This window comes from Octopus sinensis, linkage group LG3 (genome assembly GCF_006345805.1).
Source record: "Octopus sinensis linkage group LG3, ASM634580v1, whole genome shotgun sequence".
In the NCBI taxonomy this organism is placed as follows: Eukaryota; Metazoa; Mollusca; class Cephalopoda; order Octopoda; family Octopodidae; genus Octopus; species Octopus sinensis.
Window position 1 is genome coordinate 141787416 of NC_042999.1, and position 20262 is coordinate 141807677.

The 20262-nt window shown below is 32.6% G+C and overlaps 1 protein-coding gene across 2 annotated transcripts in view; it reads left to right on the top strand.

Moving 5' to 3' along the window:
* Nucleotides 1–20262, top strand: part of LOC115209302 (GTPase HRas) — a 160295-nt gene that overhangs the window by 118788 nt on the left and 21245 nt on the right. Inside the window, exons 4-5 of one of the 2 annotated variants that reach the window (XM_029777641.2) lie at nt 405–433; nt 7147–7231. In XM_029777641.2, the coding sequence (XP_029633501.1) occupies nt 405–433; nt 7147–7231 (114 nt within the window). Of the gene's footprint in view, nt 1–404; nt 434–7146; nt 7232–7286; nt 7372–20262 lie in introns of both variants that reach the window. The other variant, XM_029777640.2, reaches the window with a different exon arrangement.

Below are 20262 nucleotides of genomic sequence, written 5' to 3' on the forward strand. Positions count from 1 at the left end.
AGGATGAAAGGCACAGTTGACTTTGGTGGAATTTGAACTCAGAATGTAAGGACTGATGAACTGTATCACTAAACAGTTCACCCGACATGCTAACAATTCTATCATTTCACCTAATAATAATAATAATAATAATTCCTTCTCTAATGACAAAAAAAAAGCTATAAATCTTATGAAAGGCTAATGTTGACTTAATTTTTCCAGTATTACACTCCAGGAGGATGAAAGACAAATTCAATATTAAATGGATTTGTGCTTTGAAATGTGAAGACATAAATACCACAAGGCATTTTATCTGGCATCATGCTGATTCTGCTTAACATTTTTGTTTCTTCTGTGTGAAACATTGATAAAATCTTGCAATTTAAAAATCATTTTCTATATTCTTCTCCTTTTTTATATTTCAGCTTTGTGGAAGAGTATGATCCAACAATTGGTAAGTTATCATTTTATTGTTACATAGTGTCATGCTAAAAAAAAAAATACCATATATGCACAAATAAGGTACAAGTTACTAGTTGCTTAGTTTTATTACGTAATTTTAAATCTTTGTAACCATAAATTAAAAATTGTGTGGAGGAGAGAGTATTCCCTCTCAGTGGATGTATGTGTTGCTTTGTAATCTGAATCAGCATATATTTAAGATTGTAATATATATGACAGTTTTGGTAAATATTTGAAAGGGAAAAAAATAAAGTAATAAAAAAGGGTATTGCCTAAAGTTCTCTCAAATCTTAAGTTCAGCTATCCCATAGCTGGGTATAAACTTGTCCTGGTTTAATTAACTGCATGCGTCTTCAGAGCTATATTTAAGTAGGTTACCTAATTACAAAAAAAACTGGTGGCTGTACATATTTAGGTCAGCTTGTGTATGACAGGTGGGCTGTGTAATAAATACACACACACACACACACACACACACTCACTCACTCACTCACTCACTCACTCACTCACTCACTCACTCACTCAAGTTTGAATCTCCTTGTTGTATTCAACCCCAAACCCAGCAACTGTTACATATTCAAATACCCTCAGTTGTCCTTTTGGTTACAGAACCTTATTTATCAATGTGTCACTGGCTTACTGTACTCTTATCAGTCTTTATATTCTCTATATACTACATTTATGTACATACAGCAGTGAAACTCTTAAAGGTCACTTTGTACTGCATTATAGATCTCTCTTTCTGTCTCATGAAAAAAGTTTTTCTATGCATTAGGGCAATAAATAAAAATTGCTTCTCATTTTTTACTCCCTCAATTGAATTGTCAGTTTTAAATATTACCAGTAGGAGGGAAACAGTTGTGATCTCTTAGAGCCTGATTTAAGGTAGTTTTAGTAGAATTCTATTATGAACCTAATGACAAAATTCATGAGCTGGTATTTCTGATATTTATGGAAATACATTCTTATCTTCTAAGGTAGAAAGTATCTCCCTCTTATGCTTAATTTCTCAAGGTGACTTCCTTGAAAAAAATCCATTTGATGTCAAGAACCCAGATTAACAGTAACATAGTAATAGGCACTAGTATAAGGAATAATGTAATTTTTCTCTCTATCAGTTTGAAAAAATTGAAGTGAAAGAGGCATTTCAAGTACCATTCTATTTGATAGAGTTGACATTACTAGTTAGAAAATATTCAAAATTATAGCATTGCCAAAGTTTTGGGCATACAAATATTGTTTGACTTGATCAGTGAAATCAGACATGTTTTTATTTTCTTTATAAGAATATTAAATTAAACATAAATATTTTCTTTAGATTTCTCATGAAACAAAGAAAAAAGTTATTCTCTTAAGGTTTCATAAGACGATATATTGTATAACAGTATTATCAATGTACCTGTTTAAATTATATTCTATACTGAGATTCTTACACTGGACTATTTTTCATTTTTATTTCTATCTAGGCTAAATTTTTGGTATCAGATTAAAAAACTAATCTTTCCCAGTCTTTCTTTTCATTGATATTGCAGAACATGTAGAAAGTATAGATGTTTTAATGTACTTTAAACAGTTGATGAAAAATAACAAACAAGAACATCTTAAAGATTTAGAAATATATTGAATATCTCTAAAATAATTTACATTAACATCTTTAGAGCATTTAAAAAAATATCATTACAATATTTGTTGATGTATTTTTCATTTTTCATGTTATTATATAAAGGATTACTTAGTAATTTACTTATACGCCATGTGTGTGTGTGAGAAAACTTTTATCAAGGAAAACAATTCCCATCAGATTTAAACTAACATTTTTTGGCAAGATTATTTTTCTAATGTTTCTAATGAAGGCTACTGGCATTAAAATAAAACAACAAAAAAATTTAATAGGTATTTTATATGATTATATCCTTGTTTTCAGGGATCATATTGTCTGAGAAAGCTTTAACTTAATTAACATTAACCAATAAGAAAATTTTTCTTTCATCACTATACAACATTACTGCCAAATCTCCCTTGCAACAAACACCCTGCTGTTTTCAGTATTTTAGGAGATACCCCATGAATTAACGAGATGGTCACTGCAAGATCCTATTATTTTGTGCCATAGGACTGTGCTACTAGAATTTACTTTGATGTCAGAAGTAGTTATACAATACATTCCATATTTGTGTGTAAGATCCTTCTTATTCAATGTTGCATTCTGTGCTAAAGAGACATAAAACAACAAATTTAGTTTTCATCTATTGAATTTAAACTTTATATGTAAAATTTTCTTGTAATAACTTTAAAAAGGTAGGCTGTTCAATTAAAAAGAGAAATCTGTAATAACATTTAATACACTTAGCATATTAGTCTTGCAGACTTGGGATAACTAAGTGTATTTTTGTATTTTCCAAGATTGTTTTGGTCTCATTATCAATCCTGCAGTTATGTATGTCCCAAAAACTAAAGATTGCTTGTTCTGTATTACAGAAATGATTGTCCTATCCTTATGAAAGGCACAAATATTATAACAATGCATTTTCTCTCCCCTATAAACATGTTTATTTCTTTTCCGTAATCAATATTGTTTTTAGTACCTTAGATAAATTGAAAATAATTTATATAAATTTTCATGCCAGTGCTTTTAAGGCTCACAGAAAAATATATCTTTTCCACTGAAATATTAGTTTTATGAAGTTAATTTAAAACAGTCTTAATTTACTTACTTTAAGTTGGAACCTATATGTAATTGCTCAATTCTAAGAAATAACAGCCAATACTTAGTTAAATCATCTTTAAAAAGGAAGCCTTACATAATGTCATGCTTGGACTCATTATGTCTGAAATAAAATATGATGGTCACAACTAGATTGCCTTTGATCATAATCTCTGCTCAGTGAGGGCTGATTATATTTTAAATTTGCATGGCTATAGAGTAATGGTATGATAGATAACTTCCTATCCAAGATAATACTTTTTACTGTTTTCAGTATAAATCATTACCATTAGTTTGATTATTCTGTTGATATATATTAGAAAGTCCCAAAGAATCATTGCATTTTCTCCTTCAGTTACAATGCCAACATCTTAACCAGTATAGATATTGGCCACTCTATCATGTCTTGATTTATACTCTACTGGTACTAAAAGTACATTCAGAGATAAGTGGTCCACTGTTTCAGTCTCCTCATTTCAGAATCGGCACTTCAATCTACTCCAGTTTTCATCACATTGGCTTGATAGTTCTGGATCAATAAGCTATGAGCTTGAGCTACTAAGATGAAACCTTCACCCTCTGCCTTTAGCCCTGAACTTTATATTCTCTGATGGACGTACTTCTGGTCAACATCAGTTCATTTGCTATAGGCTCCATATTTGCCATGCAGAGGTTCCCACCTACCAGCCAATTGTTTGTGCTTTTTTTTCTTTATCATTAATTTTATTTTCTTTGCAACTACAGTTGCCACACTTCCTTCAGATTGTTCAGCTTGGATATCATAAAATCAGTAGCTAATCTTTTACTCTCTTTTAAGATAGTATGAAACTTCTTGTGCCTCTTGTGATTTTCAACCAGTTGTTTGTTATTTCAAGATATTTAGTCAGTCCAATTGTGGTTTTGTAAGAAAGTTCAAACTGGATTAAACCTCGACCTCCTTGGACTCTGGGAAGGTAAAGATGATCCACATCTGCCTTTGGGTGGTACATCTTGTTACAAGTTAGCAGCTTAGGAACTTTTCTGTCAATTTTCTCTGTTTCATTGATATTTCCAGTTCAACACAGCTGTATGTAATGACTGGAACAGCTAACGAATTTATGGCTAAGACCTTGTTGTGTGCATTTAGCTCAGATTTCAGAACTGCTCAGGCTCTCTGGCAGAATCATTAGACGTGCATCATTTCTTCTGACTTTTTACATTTTGAGCTCAAATTCTACCGAGTTCAACTTTGTGGTGATGGGATCAACTGACCCCACTGATCAAAATTGTTGCTGGCCTTGTGTCTAAATTAGAATTATTATTACTAAGCTGTTCCTGTATGAAATCTATTGTTAACATCTACTAATTTTTTATATATTTATCAAAGAGAGCAATGGCACAAAACTATTTCTGTTACTAAGAGATAGATAGATAAAAATATGTCTGTCTGTTTTTTTTTGTCATGTGGTATGGGATATAATTTAGTTAGCCATCTGAAATCATCCTGCTGCTTTTCATTTACTGAAGCTTTTATGATAAATAATAATAATGGTTTCAAATTTTAGTACAAAGCCAGCAGTTTTGAGGGAGGAAATAAATTATGTTGACCCCAGCATTCCACTGGCACTTATTTTGTCAACACTGAAAGGATGAAAAACAAAGTCAACCTTGGCAGAATTTGAACTCAAAATTCAAAGCCAAAAGAAATGCCACTGAGCATTTTGTCTGACATGTTAACAATTCTGCCAGCTTGCCACCTTAATAATGATGATAATAATTCTGGCACAAGGCCAGCAATTTTAGGGGAAGGTGTAAGTTTATTACATCAGCCCCAGTGGTACTGGTACTTATTTTGTTAACCCTGAAAGTATGAAATGCAAAGTCAACCTTGGTAGAATTTGAACTCAGCATAATAATAATGCTTTCTACTACCTGAAATTTTGGGGAAGGGACTAGTTGATCACATCAACATCAGTGCTCAACTGGTACTTATTTTATTGACCCTGAAAGGATGAAAGCGAAAAATTACCTCAGCTGAAATTGAACTCAATATAAAGACGGACAAAATGCCACTAAACATTTTGCATGTTGTGCTAACAATTTTGCCAGCTTGCCACATAATAATAATAATAATGGTTTCAAATTTTGGCACAAGGCCAGCAACTTCGGGGGTAGAGGTAAGTCAATTACATCAACCCCAGTGTTTTACTGGCACTTATTTTATTGACCCCAAAAGGATGAAAGGCAAAGTTGACCTCAGCAGAATTTAAACTCAGAACATAAAGATGGGTGAAATACCACTAAGTATTTTGCCTGGTGTGCTAACAACTCTGCCAGCTCTGCTTTAATAATAATAATAATTTCTATCATTGACTATATCAGCCCAGTATGTGACTGGTACCTCATTTTATTGACTCACTAAAGTAATGTAAACTTTAGTGAGATTTGAATTCAGAGCAAAAAGAACCAGTACAAATACCACTATTCATTTTGTCTCACATTCTAGCAGTTCTTCTTATCGACTGCCCAATAAAAATAGTATTGTTATTTTATATCTGTTAAGTAAGTCTGGTGTAGGCCGTCAGAAATAAGTGATACATCAAGAAGATTGATAAAACACATCTGACACAAAAAATAAGATTGCAACTTCCTATTTTTCTATAAAACTAACAGGCAAAAAACTTCCCATCTGACCTATGTTACAGTAGCAGAGAACATTTTCAGTAAAGAAATTTTTTAAAAAAAGTTATCTTACTGAGAATTACTTTGTTGTTGGACAGTCTGACATAAAAACATGAGGCCATTTTAATTGAAATATGAAACCCAATTTCACTCCAAAGGCATTCAGCCTTGCAAATAAATCAGTTGGACACTTTTTTTTTCTCTCGCTTTAATAAAAACCAATTTTAATTGAAGTATACATTCATTATATGTAGGTAGTGAGCTGGCAGAATCATTAGCATGTAGCACATATGCTTATCACATTTCTTCCATCTCTTTACATTCTGAGTTCAAATCCTGCTGAAATCAACTTTGCCTTTCAACCCTTTAGAGTTGATAAAATATGTCAAGTGTTGATGTAATCAACTTGTTCCCACTTTCCTCTTGAACTTTGCAATTGACTAGCATCCTATTTAAGGGAATGCTGTTGTCTTGGTCACTTGTACACCATGGAAACTGACTAACTAGTCCTATGGCTTGGGAGAAAAAAAGTATTATATATTTATAAGGGCATGAGTTTAGCAGAAATGTTTGCTTATCTGATTAGTATTTAATTTGCAATTCTATTTATTAAATTCAAATACTGCCATGATGGACTTTACCTTTTATCTCTCTAGGACAGCAATTTTCAATCTTTTTTTATTCTTACCCTCTGAATAAGGCATTAAAAAGTATTATGGCACACCATCAGCTTTTAAAAGTTTTATGAATTATCAAATTTATTAAAATGGGGATGGGTGCATGAATTGTGGTTTGCTGCAAAGGAATATACATACACTAATGCAGTACATTAAAAAAAAAGCAAAATATTTTGACATTTTCTGATTCATTGGAAACCTTGCATCTCACCCACAAGCCATTGCATTAGTTATTAGCAACAGCTCCAGTACTGTCAAAAAAATTTTTTTAGCTATAATAGCATAAATGCTCCCAATACCTATGACAAATGTAAAAAGGTTTTGTCTTTAAATTAAGGAGTCAGTGCATGTTTGCATTTTTTCAAGTTCATCTTACATTCAGAATAGGAAGTATCTGGGTAGAGCTAATGTTCAGCTTGGGTTTCTACTATTTAGTAGGGATAAATTCTAAAGCAGAATATTTAGATGAAAGGTGTAAGAGATTAAACAAAAGGGGATTGAAGGGAAGAGAAGAGATGCATGCATCAAGAGGTAACAGTGTGATTACACAGATGGATGTAAGCTGAGGTCCTTGTCCCTGGTCCCTATTGACATTCTTTATAGTGAGGCTATATTCAAATAATCTTTGAAAAGCATTTCAACTTTGATATCTTTGCATTTCAGAGGATTCTCATCGAAAGCAGGTTGTTATTGATTCCGAGACTTGCCTGTTGGACATTCTGGACACAGCTGGTCAGGAAGAATACAGGTTGGTTTTAAACATTGGCTAAATTTCATTGTTAATTTGTTTTTTTCCTTTTCAGAGGACTCCTACAGAAAACAGGTTGTCATAGATGGGGATACTTGTCTGTTGGATATTCTGGACACAGCAGGTCAAGAAGAATACAGGTTGGTTGCTGGGTTAACACACACTCCTGCCCCGACATTCTTTAGCTTTTCAGCACCTAGCAGGCATGGTTGTTTTGTTTTTGTTTTTTCTTTCCCTCCCTCTACACATCATTTCACCTTATTTTAACCACCCTTGTCCTCCTCACCTGTAAGCTATCATCTGTAAGTTTCTGGAACATTCAGTATTGTTCTTTATATTTTGTTGTTATCTGTAACTTAATTGAAAATAACCCTCACTCCTATTCTCCTTTTTCACATTCAATCTATAAATCTGTTGTCTTCTACATCTTTGCTTTAACATTCAGTTTAACATCTCTTACTCATGCACACACACACACACACACACCCATGTACACACTTTGTTCTGTTATGATTTCATGTGTGCAATTTAACACTGAAGATTGTAAAGGTTGATATCTTGCACCTTTTTTTTCTTGGTTTCATTGCTTTCTTAAAAACACCGTTTCAAAATATTGGTTTGCCATTTTACAAAAATAATTGTGTATTTTGGCTTTATACTTTGATATTACTTTTAATAGGTTTTGCTTTGTGTTTTATCATTTTTTTCATTGTCTGTTATATTTTCCTTCTTTTCATCCTTGTCATAGCTTATATATTTTCCTTCTCATTTCCTCAATCCTATCACTTGCTTTTAATTTTGTATTGGTTTCTTGTAATTGACTTTGTTACTTTTTTTTTATATAAATCTTATTCTGCTATGTCTCCTAGTCAATCCTGCATATAGCACATTTAATCTAAAACGATTCAGGTAGGATTAAAATCTTTCACCTTAATTAGGTCAATGTTCCATTCCATTTCTTTTCAAACATTATTTGAAGATAAAGAAGCTTTTTAAAATCAATCTTAAAAATTCAAACAAAATTTGATTTTTTTTTTTCCTTTTTAACTCCATGTTCTGTATTGAATATTGGTATTTTATTGATTCAATGATAAAAATCTTTTATTCTTTTTCTTATGACTTAGTGAGGTTTTTATTTTATTTTGTTGGAAATTCTTTTTTTTTTTTGCTGGATTTTAAAAACACTAACATTTTTACTTTTAATTAAATATGTACTATTATTATCATTGATTTTTTTTTTACACTTAATTTAAAAACTGAACAAACTTGCAATCTTCAAAACATGTACACATGCAGGCACACACAATGTGTGTATACATATAAAATGACTGATACAGTTGACATTCAGCAGCCATCTGATAAAAATAACCAATCAACAAAACAATTGTTTTTAATTGAATCTTTGACTTTCTAACAATTGCCAGTTGCATAATGTTTAGATTTTGATTACTTCCTGTTAAGGTAGGAACTTTACCTGCCCTGACTAGGATAAATAGTAATTTTAACACAAGTTCTTTCCAGATAAGTTGATGAAATAATTTTAGTTTTTTAGACATAGATGTGTACATATTTTAATACTACACTGCTCTTTTTTTTAATGTTTCATCTCCTGACCCTATATTTTCTACTTCTTCCCACAAGAACCTTATGTCTTGCTGAAAAAACAAAACCTGTAATGCTGGGTAATTGATGAAAGTTAACAGGGAAACTTGTTTTTTATGTTGACAGCATCCTTGACTAAGATTTTGAACTAAACAGTAATGTAAGGAAAGTTAACCAGATAACCATTTCAGAGCTTAAATCAATAGTTTTACTTTAAGTCATTTTATGTTGACATATATCTAAAAGGCTATTGATTTACTCTTTCTTGAAAATATATTCAGCAAACAATTCCTATGCTTTGTTAAATCCATATGTATAAATCCAAAGGAGCTTTATTGAATGTATATTTTATAGATTGTGTTGTTTTCTTATTGCATTAAAGGGTCACCTTTGAAATCAGGTTTGGATTTTATTTTGTACTTTCTATGTTAGTAACTTGTGGTTAAATGCAAGCTGCTAATATTTGAATTGAATTTGGACATAAATGATAATTTTAGGTACCTTGGGCAAGTATCTTTTATAACCCTAGGCTGAATAATCCCTTATGAGTGAATTTGGCAGACAGAAGCTGTGGAAGCCCGTCATGTATGTGTGTGTGTCTTTGTGTTTATGTTAGTTGATCACCACCATTTAACAACAGGTGTTGGTTTGTTTAAAACCTCCTTAACATAGCAATTCAGCAAATAGGTTAATACATTAAGTACCAGACTTAAAAGTAAGTACTAGGGTTGACTGCTTTGACTAAAGCCCTTCAAGGCAGTGTCCCAGCATGACCACAGCTCAGTGACTGAAGAAAGTGAAAGAAGATATTTGGTAGGATATGTAGACATATTAATAGTTGCAGACTTTAAACAATTAATATAATAAAGGCAACATTCACAGCACAATTTAGTTTTAAATTTCTTTCAAAATAGAGATTAATATATAAATGACTTTTTTTTTAAGAGAGCATGTTCTCACTTTTTTGGCATTAAATTGTGCACCAAACCAAGTACTCTGAATAGTGAATAAAATTTAAAATACATTTCTGTGGTTAAATAAATTACAATGGGCACAATTAATTTTATATACTAAGCTATAAGTAGAAAAGAATGCTGTTAAATTATTCAACGTAGCCAAGCTACTAACCAATTATCTCTCAACTAGCTTCTCATCTTCGAAATGGAGAAGTTATATTTCAGATCAAAATCTTAGATTTAGCTGTTATATTAAGTCTGAGCAATTTATTTATAATGCTTTGTTGCTCAAAATTTTGATTTTTGTGCTTTTTTATTGCTGTTTTAATATATGGGACTGTTTTATAAAACTAGTCTCACATAGCAAGTGTTTGCTGGAAATAACACTGACATGAAACAAGTATAAATTAGCTTTTTGGCAATCATTTTCAGTATTATGTGTATTTTATTTTTCTGAAGGGCTAGCCATTGAGGTTTAGATAAGAATATTACAGTTGAGTAGCACTTAGCTCTACTTTAGTAAAGCTATGACATAGAAGTATCCAATCAGATGCTGGATAGTAACCTATAAGTCTAAATACTGATATGTTTGGCATGTTATTTTAGGATCAAACTTCAACATTTGAATAGATGACCTCTTGTGCCATCCTAAAATGTACAACTTGACTTTTCTAATACCCACCCACTTGTATTATATTTTATTATAATCTCAATCCAAATTTCATTACATGGAAGGTCAGTCAGTTAATCAACATTCATGTAATATATAAATATAAAAAGTTACTAAAGCTCCAAAGTCTTGATTGTATTGAAAATTAAAATACGTAGGCAATCTACTTGTTAGAAACAAAGTTACAGAATGATTAATGCTTTAGCATTTAAACTGGCTACATCCAGCCCAAATATTCTACCTGATTTATGGTGAAACTGACCTCTCACACCTATTTTACTATGTAATTTTTAAAATAAACAATCAGATCATTGAAATCTCAAAGCTACTAGATTAAACAATTTGATTCAATTTATATTACATTTGACAGAATAATCTGAATGCTACAGGTTTACATGTATTTCTTGCTTTAAAGATGGTAAGGAATTTGTTGAAATTTGTTCCAAATAGAACAATTATGTATCTAGAAGCGACATCACTTAGTCATTGTTGTATTAATTGTATCATGTGACAGTAAGTTCTCAGTGAATGGAAACCATGTCATGGTTTCAACTTGCACTTAAACAATTTGTGTTTGCTGAAGGTTTCAATGTTACAGCTTCCTGGCTTTCTTGTAACTAGGTTTTCAAATCATAAGTTTGGGGTTTTTTTTCCATTTTTGAATATATCCATTTAAATCTCTTGGATCTTGATTTTTTTTTTTTTTCTTTTAAAAAATTTTTTATTTGAATTTTGTTTTATTTGTGTAAATAGTTAATAGCTTAATAGTTTGAGCAAAGTCAAAGCTATTTTAAGAAATATCAAATTATCTTAATTAGCTGCCATGTTGAAATATCAGTTGACAACAATCATTAACATATTAGTCATTGTTCGGTAACTATTGATGAGTCACAAACCAATTAGTACCCATCATATTATTGTAGCTATAACATATATTTCAGTTGCCATATCATATTAGAAATTCTCTATTAGGCTAAAATTCTTAAACTGGTCACTTTCATGTGATGTCTATCAATCAGTCTTTATATCCTTTAACCTAATTATTCTATTTTTCCTAATCAGTTTACTATCCATTTCTGTAAGCCATTCTCTTGCCTTTGCTGATTATGAATCTGCTTCTATCCTGCTTTTTTATATAACTATTTCTATCTTATCTGCATTACTTTCTTACATAAAAGTCAATTATTGACCCTCTGTTTTCATTTGCCATTTTGTTTCAAGAAAGTTTTGGTTTCTTCTTCAAAACCTTTCTACACACAGTTATCAGTCAGTCTATTGCAACAATATTAAACTTATAATATATATTTATATTAGAATGAATTTTTTTTGTGTATGTGTGTTTGGAATAGTTTGTAATAACTATGACATATCCCTTGAATGGGTGCAATACACCAAAGTCTAGCCAAGTAATATACAGTCCCTCCCACCATGGACAAAAAGGAATATGAAAAAAAAGTAATTTACAAAAATAAATACTATATCTTCAAAAGCAGGAGTATAAAGTGCAGTCATCAAGCAAATCATGCTGTTACATTATGACATATAAAGCAATCCCATTTTTATATAAGTTGTGTAGCAAAGAAGGAAAACTGAAGTTAATTTAGAGATCTTTTGTCATTAGCATTAGATACTCAAAGAATGTAATGTAGTGGTATGCTATTTTGAGATAAAATATCAGACATTTTAAAAATTACCTCCCTACCTTCTTTTATTTGCCAATTAAAGGTTCAGCCTGCATTGTCAGACATTACACTTCAAGCTTCACAAACATAACTTGCTAACTTACTGATACAAAATCTTACTAATATCTCTCTCTCTCTCTCTCATATATATATATACACACACACATATATATATATATTATATATATATATATATATATATATATATGTTGCATTAGGTGAATAGTTAAACCATTATTTCAAAATAGTGAAAACAGTAATATTGATTTAATATGAAGATTTAAATGTTAGAGATTTTGGATGTTATAAAACCGAAAAGAAAAAATAGACCAAGCCTCGATATGCTAAGTATGGCTATATGCTGAACCTGAAATGTGTGTGCTATTCACCATATTGTAATAATTTCACTACATTATTGAGGTAGAGGTGGCAAGCTAGTAGAATTGTTACCATATCTGACAAAATGCTTAGCAGAATATATTTTTCCCAGTTCTTTTCATTGAGTTCAAATTCTGTCAAGGTTAGTGATACCGTTCATCCTTTTGGGATCATTAATATTGAGTACTATTTAAGTTTTGGGGTGAATTTAATCAACTAACCCCAACACCTAAAATTGTTGGCCTTGTGCCAAAATTTGAAACCATTATTTTTATGAAACCAGTGAGCCAGCAGAATTGTTAGCACAAGAGACAGAATCTGGCATTTGTTCTGCCTCTTTATGTTCTGAGTTCAAATACTGCCTAAGTCAACTTTGCTTTTCATCCTTTCAGTGTTGATAAAATAAAGTACCAGTCTAGTACTAAGGGTGATGTAATTCACTTAGCATCTCCCCATATTTCATAAATGTAAAAGAACTTTGTATCATCATCATCACCATTTAACATCCATATTCTATGCTGGCATGGATTGGATAGGTTGACAGAATCTATTGTATCCAGGACTGTATTGTCCTCAAGTGTCTGCTTTGGCATGGTTTCCATGGTTGGATGCCCTTCCTAATGCCAACCATTTTACACTGTAGACTGAATGCTTTTTTTCATGCCACCTGCACTATTGAGCTCACCCTACAATTCACAAGACTGTGAGGCAAGGAGGCAATTTTGCAGTTTCACGTTAGGGGATGGGAGGATCACTATGAACAGGTGGGAGGTGCAGAGCAGGTTCTTGTAGAGAAATCTGCATGGTTATTCACATCCCATAGGGGGAAAGGGGAGAGAGAAGGATCAGTAGGTGCTGTAAAGGATTGATAATGGTGTGTGTGTGTGTGTGTATTTTTGCTCAGAATGTTTTGCTCTGCAGAAGAGAAATATTTATAGTTTTCAGTTTTTCCCATAGTTTGGTGGAGAAGGGAGTCCTCCTCCATCCCCTTTTCCCCATATTGGTACATATAGATAAGCCAAGTTGGTGTACTTAATGTCCCATTAAAATCATATAAAATTATTTGCTGAAAAGAAAACATAGGTGGAAAAGAATTTTCAGTAAAATTCTGTTCTGAGAAATGTTTTGTACACATTTCAGGAGTGCTGAATGAGTTTTAATGCTACTTTTTTAAAACTCTAGATCAGCTCTGGTCTAGCCTGTGATCAGATATGTTCCAGTCATGACCATTCCATCTTTTTTTTGTACATGTATCTAGGCTTACATTATTCACTGTATTCTTTGGTTTTTATGAAGATAGGGTGTATGATTTGAAAATTTGAGTGCTATTTCAAACGAGTTGGCTTATGAGTTGAGAAATATTTAGGTGAAGGGTGGAGCAATTAGTAGTATTTGGCCAACAAGTTTAGATGAGCAGCTGCTCCATCTGCAGGCATGAGAGCAGTATCCTGGTAGAGGTAGATTAACTCTAACTGTGATTAGTTTAGTTTTGTTTCTTTAATTAGAAACCAATGATTTGAAATACTAAAATGTTGAATTCTTTATTGAACATGTGAAATTTTGTTTGTTTTAAATCTCCAGCCATAATGACTAATTAAATACTCTTCAAAGCATCTCCTTTATTTTAGATGACCTATTTATTTCTGATCTTAAGAGTTAATATTATTTTCTCCTTTTTGTTTTATATATCAATTACATGTCTGTTTTCCATATATTTTTATGTCTTGTTATGAAGATGTATTTATGAGAATAACTGAGCATGGTAATCAATCAAATCATATAGTAAACAGTGAGTCATGTCCAGAATAAGTGATTGTTTTTAGCATATCTTCTAAATGCATTTTGATCAGTAACTGCTGCAACTGGACACTTGAAACAATTCTAATTTGATTGGCTATATTGTTCACTGTAATAGATCCTGTGTGAAGATATAAAGTATAGTTCTCCTTTATAAGGGCGGAGAATATTAAAAGTTTGTTTTTCTTTCCAAACTTCTTATATCTTCATTTGTCTTTTGATGAAGGTCTCTTCTTGAAATGTGACTTCTCACAGTATGGTGAATATTGGTGGCTTTAACTTGCAATACTGTACTAAATCTTCTTGAGAATTTTGAGGAAAGAACAATATTATTGTACTTGTTCTTTTAAGTCATCAATGGGAAACAAAATCTTCATTTTTACCCCAAAACTTCTGGTAATGGGGCGTGGATTGTTTTCATAACACTTCTATATATCATTTTTTTAAAATATTTTTTTTTAAATGAACAACTCCATTGTAATTGATCCATCACTTGTTAGCCATTGTGCACCAATATTTTATTCCCCTCTTTCTTAAATTGCTTTTAACTAAAATAGCCATTTGTGTGTCATACTTAATGTATATATACCCTTGACAGGCAAAATACTTTGGTTTTTGTCCAAGATAAAATCTATGGATGTGCTGTTTTAAAATACACATATTTGAAGAGAGATGAAAAATCATCGTGGCAGAGATTGCAAGAATGTCAAATGCATTTCAGCCTTGTTGGGCCATAAGAGATTTTATCTAGGATCAAACCACAGTAACTTGCCTGTCATTGATGTATATATATTAAGTATGATACACAAATGGTTATTTTAATACTACTTCAACTGTATACACTGGATTATGCTTTTCAGTTAACCTCTTAGCATTCAGATTATCCCGTCTAATGTAATGCTTATTTATTTGCATTGTTTTGAATTACCCATGGATTATCTCATAGCTTTGAGATTTCAATAATATACTTGTTTATTTTAGAATGACATTGTAGGGTAGGTGTGAGAGGCTGAATATAGCTAGCCTCAACATAAAACAGGCAGAATATTTGGGCCAGATATGGCCTGTTTAAATGCTAAAAAGTTAATTTTTATCCACAACACATTTTCACTTTTCTTTTTCTACTTTTCTCTTTTGTACTTAGCACTTTGTAATTCACCAAGTGTCTTTGATAAATGACTGAATGGAATAAGATAGCCAATCTTGATTAAATATTTTCAAAGAATTATATTCTAGGGATGTGAATCCTAAATTAACACCTTAAGAATTTTTCTATGTAAATGCTAATTTGATAGTGAGGCCAAGAAAAATCTACTGTTGGGATTTCAATCATATATCCATTTATTACTGAGTGACTGTATTACAATTTACACTATGGTTAAATGCAAAGGTTAAATCTCTTCAGATATTTCAAATCAAAATGGAGTTAGAAATCTGACTCTGCATTGAACTAAATGCTAATAAAACTAAACCAATACTGGTGAAACATCTTCATACTTTTTGACAAATTACTCAGGAGACGGAAGAGTAGCATTCATGATCTCTGTAGGCTGTCCCAGACATATGAGATTCATGCAGTTGACAGCCAGTCAGTACATCTGTAGAAAAAAATGTGGGTGAATACATGCAAATAGGTAAACTTTGCTAAAGGCAACTGAGTAGCAGTGTTAAATCAGACAGCATGTTAATCCTACAATTCATGATTTCTTGAAATAATGTGACTTTAAAGTAGACATCTTGAAAGTTTTGTTTATAAATTTCAACCTGAGTATTCTTAGGCAACTTTCAGTTTCCTGTTCTGTAACTATGCTGAAGTTTCAACAAGGATGGAATTTGCAACCAGTAAAAACATTGCTTGCTTTTCAGTGTTTGTTTACTTTTACAACAAATTAGTCAACAAGGTAGCTTCTAGTTGGCAGTATAATTGGCACATAATATATTTAAAACTAAAAATTTACTAACTGTCATTTATAAAGCAGTTAAGTTATTATACTCCAGATGCTAGTACAAGAATTGCTATATATGTAGGAAATCTTTTCTATAATAAACCTAGTTACTGAAGCATATCACCATCACTATATGAGTAGCCTATAGGCTGCTGCTAGAAAGTGTCCTACTGACCTATTTGTCAAATTGAGATGGGTTACTTAAAAACTTACCTGTTGATGAAGCTGCTGAATAACTGGTAGAACATAGCAAACTATAGTGTATAAAGAGGAATACATTGATAGTTCAAATCATCTTTAGTGTTTACTGTTGTATTTATCTTTTGAGAAGATATTCTTTGCTTTTGACTCTTTGCTCCTATTGTCCTTCTTTTACATCATAACATGAAACATGAAAAAAAACTAATGTTTGCTACTAACCACCAAATAGTATGTTTTAGTTTTCTGTCTTCCTTTTTCTCCTATTTCAAATACCAAAGCAACAGAGTCCAGTCATTTAACCTTTCCAAATGTTCACTGGAGTTAAATGCAGTTTCACTACCAGGATAACTAAATTGTTGGCTGTATAGAGATTCCACTTTCATAAAAAGTTTCCAGACAGAATATAGAGAAATCGTGATGATACAATTCTTTTAAAGAACTCTTGCTTACATATGTCTAATCAAAGAGTGCTTGTCTTTTTTTTTTAATTTTATAATTCTTTAGATTGTTGTTAAGCCAATCAATTGGCAAAATTAAGTGATGGACAAATACCTTGTGGTATGTGTTTACATTCTAAGTTCAAATCTTACTATGGTCAACTTTGTTTTCATCCCTCTGAGGTTGATAAAATACAGTATCAGTCAAGTTCTTGGTATGATGTAATTGTCTAACCCCTTTCTCCTCAAACCTGCTGGCTCAATACTTAGATTAGAAAGTTATTCTTTATGGCCAGTAATGAAAGCAGAATCTGTAATCCTGACAAGCTCTTCTAGAGGAAGTTGCTAAAACAGTTCTTTCAGCAATTTATTATTATTTATAGCAGCTAGAATAAGAATAGCCTGGGCAAAGTTCAGGGAGCTCCTACCTCTGCTGGCAACTAAGGGCCTCTTGCTCAGAGTAAAAAGTAGACTGTATGATGCATGTGTGCGAACTGCTATGCTACACAGCAGTGAAACATGGGCCATGACTGCTGAGGATGTGTAGGCTTGAAAGAAATGAAGCTAGTATGATCTGCTGGATGTGTAATGTTAGTGTGCATACACAATAGAGTGTAAGCACTCTAAGGGAAAAGCAGGGTAGAAGAAGCATCAGATGTGGTGTGCAAGAGAGACAACTGCACTGGTATAGTCATGTGTTACATGTGGATGAGGACAGCTGTGTGAGGAAGTGCTGTGAAAGGAGTAGACCCAAGAAGACATGGGATGAGGTGATGAAGCATGACCTTCGAACATTGCGCCTCACAGGCAATGACAGGAGACCAAGACATATGGAGATATGTTGTAATTGAGAAGACCTGGCAACTAAAGTGAGATCGCAGCCATGCATGTCCAGCCCAGTTAAGAGTACTCTTAATGCGTCAGGCGATATGATATGCTTGAGAAGACCTGTTGAGTCAAGTAAAACCAATACTGTATCTGTGGCCAGTGCCCCCTGATTGGCTTCTGTGCCGGTGGCACGTAAAAGGCACCATATCCGAGCATGGCTTATGCCAGTATCTCATGACTGGCCCCTGTGCCTGTGAAATGTAAAAAGCACTATCCGAACTTGATTGATGCCAGGCCCACCTGACTGGCTCCTGTGTTGGTGGCATGTAAAAAGCACCCACTATACTCTGAGTAGTTGGAGTTAGGAAGGGCATCTAGCTGTAGAAACATCACCAGATCATATTGGAGCCTGGTGCAGCCACTGGCTCTCCAGACCTCAGTCAAACTGTCCAACCCATGCCAGAATGGAAAACGGACGTTAAACGATGACGACGACAATGATGATTACTTATTAAACTCACCAATATTAATAGTTGTCTGTCATATAACATTGGTGACCATCAAATGTAGAGCTGGTTTACAAAAATTGCAGAAGTCTACCATTTATATATATATATATATATATATATATTTATATATAATATATATATTATATATATATATATATTTATATATATATATAGTGTGTGTGCCAGTGTAAAAATACTTTGTGATACTTAGATTCCTAAAGGAACATAACTTATAAGTAAACTTAGCTATTAAATAATAGGCTATGGTCAGTATAATTTAAAATTCCTTGAAGCTGGTGCTCAACATGGCTGCAGTCAAGTGACAGAAACCAGTAAAGCAAAGGATGAGTGAAAGCTGATACATCTTTGAAGCATAAGTTCCTACCATTTCACTTCATTTGTTTTCAGGTGGGTGGGGGAGAATGGAATTACTAACTACAATTATCATCTTTACAGCTTTTATAGTTACATCCTTGGCAAAATTAATTCCAACATCCTACTATGTACTATTGCATTTCTCTTGCTCATAATTTCCTTGCCTCATAAAAATTCATTAATTGGTCCTTTCACATTTATTAATTTGAACAGCCATTAGCATACATATTTCTTTCGAGATCCTATAAAACAACTCACCAGAGATTTTACATGATCCAACTTGGAATTGCTCATAATATTTATGTTGAGATCTTCACTAAATCTCATTACAACACAAGATATTCTAATTGATAAAAGTTCTATTATAGTTCTATGTAAGAAACTTATATTTAATTATAATCTAAACAGCAGCATAATATAGCATTAAATTTACTAATTTTCTTGATCTTAAAAATTAATTGAAAACACAGGCAGTTTGATTTTGTTAAGGACATATCTTCGTATATATGTGAGGTCAAGATACATGGAGAGCTGATGTATTGCAGTTTTATCCAATACATGACCAGAATAGATAGACATTAAAATGCTGATCATGTTAATCAAGAGTATCTTAACTATTATCTATATGACTTCAATTACAGAAAATTAATCTTGGTTGATTAGTGAAGAACAACAACAACAATCAACATTTCTTACAAGCCTGTATAATATATAGTTAAAGTGACATTTGCTACCGCTCTCAATAACTTACTTTTTCATGCATCCAATGTTTTGTATACAGTTAATTTGACATCATGAAGATGCATAGCCTAGCAGTCAGGGTATTGGACTAATGGTCAGGAGTCATGGGTTTTATTCCTGGGTCCACAATTCAAGGTAACATGAACAAGACACTTCATTTCATGTTATTTCAGTCTATCCAGCTGAAATGAATGTTAGCCAGCTGATGGTGTAGCTTTCTCTCCTTCCAACTGACATGGCCTAAGTGACTAAAACAATTAGTGAAAGTATAGTAAAGTCCCTTGCTCTATCTTATTAAAACACTATCAAAGACAATAATGCAATAACTTTTGAAGCAATACAGTATATTTTAAATTTAGAATTGATTTTTAATATAATTTATTTACCTAAGTTTTGACATCATCATCTTTGAAAGAGTCACTTTGCACAGCAATACACCAGTCCCAGCATTCCTGCCACTTTTGGAATCTGGCCTGGAAGTCATTTTCCATAAGCAAGTCGAGGACCTTCTGTGATTCACATTAAATCCTGACAATGGTGTTAAAACAGCAACCTTTCAGCTGCATTTTCATCTTAAGGAAGAGATGGAAGCCCACAGGTACTAAATTTAGTGAATAGGACAGGTGTGGAAGTGATACCATGTTGTTTTTGGTGAGAAACTCACGAGTGAAGAGAATTCAATGACAGAGTGCATTGTCCTCAGGAAGAATCCAATTCTTCATGCTCTACAGATCCAGTCGCTTTCACTGAACATCCTCCCTCAAATGCTTCCGCACATCGTTGGTTATCTTTCGATGATCCTCATGCACAAACTGATGAATTTTCTCTACATTAACAGGGGTGATGCTCGTGGCAGGTCTTCCATATTGCTCATGACCCATTGCCTTGTCACCATAAGCTTGCCAAAGT